Below are 6,779 nucleotides of genomic sequence, written 5' to 3' on the forward strand. Positions count from 1 at the left end.
CTGTACAGCTGAGGGAGAAATTCTTGATATAACTGCAATACGGTCCCATTTTCTTAGCAGATGTTTTGTTAGTATACAGGTGAATAAATTTTTAAAAAGTGTACCCAGCCAGCCAGCATCTTGTAGGTGTCAGCACATAAAATGTACTCTGAAGCCAGCGTCTAACCTGCTCTTATGAACTGTGACAGTCTGCTGGCTGGGAGGGTTTGCACTGCTTAATAAACCCATCCCTGTGCTTCACAGGCAGACTTGCAGCGAGTCAGTGAGGTACAGTCAATATGAAAATATTAAGGTTAAGAAGTGAAATGGCGAACACCTAATAGATAGCCGGTATAAAAACCATTAGTAGTCAAAGTAACATTAGCTTTGGGATATGATACGTCTGCAATTTTTGCTAAATTCATATTATTGCATAAAATTTATAAGAAAGCTTATTTTACAATTCAGTTTTATCATCAGGAAAGCTTTAGAGATGTTCTTACCATGCTTCAGATGTAGGCAGCTGTCATTCTGGGGCCTGTACCTGTAGAAGATTGTTTTCCTTTAACAAATTTCTGTTACAGAGTTTTTGCACATTCCAAATAAGTTTGTTTGCTACAATATTACATGGATTTTTTTGTGTGTTTTTGGTTTTGTTGTTTGGTTTTTTTATGGTTCTTATACCAGCCATTTTTGTTGGGGAAAACAGGGTGTTTCTTTGTATACATTTTACGAGCAAAGAGGAGACCTCACTGATGCTTTTAGCCAACCTACTAGGCAGCTGTTAGTGTACACAGAAATGTAAAATACAGCGATAAAAAATACAGTGGCTACAAAAAGGTCAGTGTAAAGTTTCCAGTGTCCAATAATCCCACACAGTATTTGAGACATAGTTAAGACTAAGGATGATACAACACTGATTGAGGAGAAAAGCAAAGGTAAAGCAGGACAGCGACTGCAGTAATGCATAAGTTCAGCCAAAGATGTCGATGCCGTCAGGACTGCTGCACGGATAGACATAAGGGAAAGGAGACGTGTATTGTGTGCATTTTCACAAGCTTGCATTCACAGTGAAGTATCTTAAAACATCCATTAGAAGCAAGTGTTAGAGAAAAGCACGTAAAAATTAAATAGTGCAAGCCCTGGTTTCTAAAATATACCTGAGGTGAATGGTAAGTAAGAGTCGGTCATGGCCTACCTGATGCTGATTCCTGCAACTTTTCTCTCTTCCTCTTCTTTTTCTTCCCCTGAAAAACAGGAAATTTTACCATACCATTACACGCACAGAACTTTTTTTGTCGCTTCCCCACCTCACAGCATAGAAACGAAAGCCATTTGGACAGTGAGAAAGGAAAAAAAACAATTGTTTTTGGGGTAGCTAAAACCTTTTCTAACCCACTTCGAACTGTTTCAATGGTAACAAGGTTTGCTCTCAGCATCTATGGAGAAATACACACATGAGCAATACACATTTTTATATCCACGTGGAATTACAATTTCTGGCAGTTTTTCAACTGACGCTGGCAGCCACAAGCATCTAAAAGACTTCTCACGCTTAATAATCTGATGACACATATGTTGATATCATAATTTACGGCTCTTACAAGAACTCTTCACACATTCAGATACTTACACTGTCATACATGGCAACAGCAGACAGGGTGTTGAAAGTACCTAGGACGACCATGACGAGAATCCCCAGGGTGCAAACCAGCCAACTAAAACTGTTCTGATAACGCTCATACCTTAACAAAAGCCAAGCCTCCTATGGCTATGCCCGGAGAACGCGCTGTGCAATAGGCAAATAGCAGACTGCTGTACAGCGGAGCACCCTTAATGTGACTGAGGTGCAGGACAGAAATGGACGTCTGGCAGCTGTCTGTCTTGGACACCACACTGGCACCAGCATGCCGGCGCAGGGTCATCGTGCCAACCCACACACTCAGCCTTCTCCCGCACCCCCATCTGCGGAAAAGGCCAGAGCTCCCGGATCACACAGTCTTTCAGGAAACAAAAGGTCAGTTTAGACCCACAATTTTAAACCTCAGTCATCTTGCATTGCCCTAATTACCACTTCGATATTCCTCCGTATGACTTCTCTTTATTGTCCTGTATTGTCAGTCAAAGCTTTTCTTTTTTGTTTAGAAAAAAAAAAAGTCATATCCATTTATATTTTAAAGAAGCCTTCAAGCTGCCAGGACAGGCTCTAACAGATGAGCTCTGGCAAACCTTGGTGCAGTTGCTGTAAGCGGGACTGCAGCCCACTGTCCATCCTTCTGCCCCCCAGCCAGAGGTTACCCCACTCAGCACGGCTGGCAGCCGCCAATGCATGTCCCGGCATAGACCGTGCCACGCACAGTGGCCACAAACTGGAAGGGCTGAGGTGGAGGGACACATCTTTCCATCAGCTAGCTCTGCAAGGCGACGGGATGGACCGCAGGTGATGTGAGAAACCACCTCAAACCACTGCAGTGCTCACTGATGGACAACAAGCAAGGGCTCCAAATACAGGCTACGGTGAAGCTATGGCAGGCGAATTTAAGTAGTCTCCAGTCTGCTCTGAAAGTCTGGGCCTGCCTGACTCAAACTCCTGTCCTTATTTATCCTGAGGCTGGCAACAAGGCTGGGCAATGCCTTCTGAGTGAGCTCCCAAAGATGAGGCTAAGACTAGAAGTTGGAAAGCAGATTTCAAGGGCTCTGGGAAACTCACAGCGATATGCTTTATCACTTAGGCACCAAGGCAATACTTCTTTACAGAGGAAAGTGCATTAGTGCAGATGTTAACATGGAAAAATCATGCGAGGAAAATTATGTTTTATTCTCTACAGCAGGCTGACTTCAAGTGCTGAAACATACTGAAAGCTGATCTGAGATCCGTCTATGAGATACAAGAAGTGGAGGAACAGAAGGAAAAGGTTGGGCTGAAAACTAGTTGTCAGCATTCCCAAATGAGGTAGTTTCTGACAACTCCAGCACACACAGACACCATCACATTATGAAAACACTGTGCTTCTCGTGACTATCACACAACTTTGCAGGACTACTTTGGATGTCAGTAGTAAAAACATAATAAAAAGCACACAGATATTGTCAACAATTGAATAGCAATTATTAACATTTTCTTGACATTTCTGAAATCCTGAATAACCAGGCAAACCAAAATACATGAATTAAAACCAAGTAGTACATATTTTTTAATTGTACTGTTGTGAAATTCAGCCACATGAAACAGAAGAGTCACCCCTAAGTCGCCTCCAACTCTCAAATACTGCAGTAATATCTGTGCTAAATGAATACAATTTCATTTTTTGACTGCTCAAGTTAAAAAAAAAAAAAGAGAAAAAAGATGACCTATACCTGAAAAGGTTTCAGTGATAAACTGTGATCTACTATGATCACCTTCTCACCACTGCTGCAACAAACGTGTGTATTCCTGGAGAGGCAGAGAGAAGGACTGCAAGAGGAAGCTAGCAGAGTTCTCCATTGTAACATATAGGACTGGAGTATGTCAGAGCTATACTTCCACACAGGATGTAGGTTGGAAGCACATCAAAGAGAGAATTCATATGTGCCACCTTACACACTCCGAATGTCTATCACGGCATTTAAGAAACCGCAGGTCCACTGCTTGTGCTGTATGGCAGTAGGCTGTGGCAAAACACATCAGGTTCTCAAAGTCAACATGACCAAGCATCACAGGACAATCTTGAAGGCTAACTTTCAGTAAATGTGAACTAACAAGGCTCCAAAGTGGTTTGATTTTCCAGCAAATAAGTTCAAGACAATTGAAATCCCCTTGTTTTCAGGGAGTATATCACTAAGGCCCTATTTGTTCCCAGGTATATTTCAAGACAGCTCTGTTGACATGGTCTTTTATTGGAAATAAACCCTACCTGCATAAGGTCATGACAGCTCATCTGCTAGGAAAGATGACTGTATAAAACAAGCAGAAACAAGCTGCTAGAGCTTACAGTAGTGTCTGTGCTTACAAAACTGGGCATGGATGTCAGCAAGACCAAGGCATTTGCTTTGGAGACGATCACGTAGTTTCTGTGTCAATGCCTTCCCTGCCAAAGATCTCCCTAAGAGACTCTAGCTTACAATGAAAATTTTGTTTAATCTGAACAGTAGCTGTGCTGGATTGGAAATGTTGGGTACTTCTACAGTTTCTGTTAACACTGTATTTAGGTGCCTCATACTCTTTAATGTCCACAAGACGTCACTGAGGTAAAGAAATACTACTGTCCACCTAATACAGATGGAAAACTGAGACAGATATAGCATGTACACTTCCTATCACAGTAAATAATGTCACAGCTGATGGGGGGATGGAAAGGAGCCCAGATCTCAGGCTAGGACCAGTCTCAGGATTGCAGCTTGCGAGTTTCATAACATAACATATGACTACACTGACAGCTCATTGTAAGCACAATAGTATAATTGTGCAGTGCAAGCTGTGCAACCTGCTATTAGCACTTGTTTGGTATTTAATTATAAAATAAAGAGTAATTGTAAGAAAACTTCTTAGCTTTACCAAACTGTATAAAAGCAGAATCTGTCATGAAGTTTACTTACAGAAATTTTGCAGGCTTTATTTCAGAGATGGATCATTCTGAATTACTTTCAACTAAAGTTCAGTTTGCATTAAGATCCCTGGGCTTTCGGTTCTCTTGAAAGAGGGACACCCCTTTTTTGCTCAGGTTTAGAGCAGACTTCTGGATAGCAAACGATCAAATAGAAAATTACAGAAAATTCACAGCTGTACAGTAGAACATAAGCTTTCAGACAGTACTGATGATTGCCTTAGAAAAAAAAACTTCCCATGCTAATTTTTTCCCCTCAAAAACTGTGACCTTCATAAGAAGCATCTCAACAACAACAACAAAATCTCAAGTTTTCTGGATGCTTGAAGTGCAAACAAATATAAGGCTTATGTTACATGTTTGTTCACCATGCCTCCATCCAGAATTTTCCACAAGTTAAAGAGAAAAGGAAGAAAGAAAAAAGAAAAGAGCCTTCAAGTAAGCGACTTACATAGTTGTCTCTTGCAGACCAGCCTGGATAAAGCTGCATGTGTAGCTGCCTTTCTTTACGAGCTAGTTCATAATATTTCGCTTGTTCTTCACGGGAGAGAGCATGCCACTGCAAACAAAATAAACATAGCATTAGACTAGGAACTAACGCATACCTAGGCAAAGGATGACATGAGCAAGTGTTTTTGTGACTTTGATTCAGTCCTTCCCCTTCATTCTGCAAAAATGAAATTCATTAGCAATTACAAGCACCCGTGTTTATTAACCAACTTTCAGACATTTGTCAGCTCTGCAACTGCCAAGTGCCTTGAGCAAGACCAAAAATCATTTATAGAAACAGGGCTCATGAAATAACCTGCTCACAGAACCATGCTCTCCCATCACTACTTAAAAAAAAAAACCAAAAAACCCCAAACAACCAAAAAGCACCCTTTAGCTCCCGACAAAACAGAAAGGTTTTGTGCTGCTTTTAAAGGGCAGTGAGCTCCCCACCACAGAAGGGTTTGCTGTCTTGTTTTTAAACAGCAGCTACACATGGGTTTTTCAATGCCAACACAGAGGGCTTTCTGGGCACCAGCAGGCTCCTGTTCCAAGATCTTCCTCTAAGTATTTAGCTTCAAACCTCTAAGTATTTAGCTTCAAGGTACCTGCTTTCTGATTTCTTCTTGTTGTAATAGAAAAAAAGAAAATGGCAACTGCAAAAAGTTTCTAAGATACAGAAACCACAGAACTGTAGTCTTCAAATTACATGAGTTGACCTCTGTAGCCAAATAGGGATAAACTTCCTGCTCTTATGTACTTTAAAAAAAACAAACAAAAAACCCCTCACAACCTGCACATTTGAAAACGCACCAGCTACATCAGTATCTAATCATTTTGTTCTTGTTGAAACACTTATCATAGACCTGAACAAAAAAAGAGTAGAGGCCTTTTATTTAGAATCAGGTTCCACTGCTGCAGCATTTAAAAAAAAAAAAAAAAGACAGACATGAAATCATTAAGACACTCACACAAGAATAATTTACAGAACTAGGATTTCAGATCAGATCACATCTGTATGATTTAATATGTCGTTTTGTTACACGTCAGAAGATTTGAACTAAAGCGCTTGTCTGTCTTGACTTGGCAAGTTCAATGTGTTACTGAGCGCACAGCAGTTCAGCCTATTTGCAACTCTCAAACTCCACACGTGCATTCCAAAACTGGAAGGTAGTGAACATTATGCCGTGGCATCAGAGAGCCCAGCAGCATGCAAAGCGGCAGCTCTTGAGAACAGAGGTGGTTCCTGTTCCGTAGTGGCACCGAGTATAGTAAACAGTGACCAGGATGACTGAACACAAAACATTTGATAATAATTAATCTCCAAGCAATTATATTGGATAACTCATGCGTTGTTTGTAGCACAGTAAAAGTGGAATTTGAGGTACTTTCACAGAGAACAGTAACTTGAAAGGAGGAGTCCAAGCTGTGGAAAAAGCAGGCAATGGAGCACTGAGGCTTGATTCAGTACCAAAATGGAGATAAATAAGCCACTGCTCTCATTCAGGCCAAGAAAACAAGGCTGACATACTAAGCAACTAAGATCAATTACTGAGGGAGTGAGAATGAAAACATGATCCTAGAGACTTGCATGAAAGAATGGAAAAGGCAAGCACTGAGATGGCCTTTAAGAGGAGGTAACAAGAACATCAGAGCGAAGGCAGAAAGCTGCAGGAACCGGGACAAGTACCAATAGATTTCTGCTCTGTTCTGGGGGGGGGGGGGGGG

General features: G+C 41.2%; 1 protein-coding gene across 1 annotated transcript in view; it reads right to left on the reverse strand.

Annotated features, from left to right (window-relative positions):
* Nucleotides 1–488: 488 nt before the first annotated feature.
* The window catches only part of LEF1 (lymphoid enhancer binding factor 1), a 58,734-nt gene continuing 52,443 nt past the window's right edge, over nt 489–6,779 (reverse strand). The window contains 3 exon segments of the mRNA XM_019470562.1: nt 489–523; nt 1,178–1,226; nt 5,014–5,121. Coding sequence (XP_019326107.1) covers nt 489–523; nt 1,178–1,226; nt 5,014–5,121 — 192 coding nt within the window.

Source organism: Aptenodytes forsteri, unplaced genomic scaffold (assembly GCF_000699145.1).
Source record: "Aptenodytes forsteri isolate BGI_AS27 unplaced genomic scaffold, ASM69914v1 Scaffold93, whole genome shotgun sequence".
NCBI classification, from domain to species: domain Eukaryota; kingdom Metazoa; phylum Chordata; class Aves; order Sphenisciformes; family Spheniscidae; genus Aptenodytes; species Aptenodytes forsteri.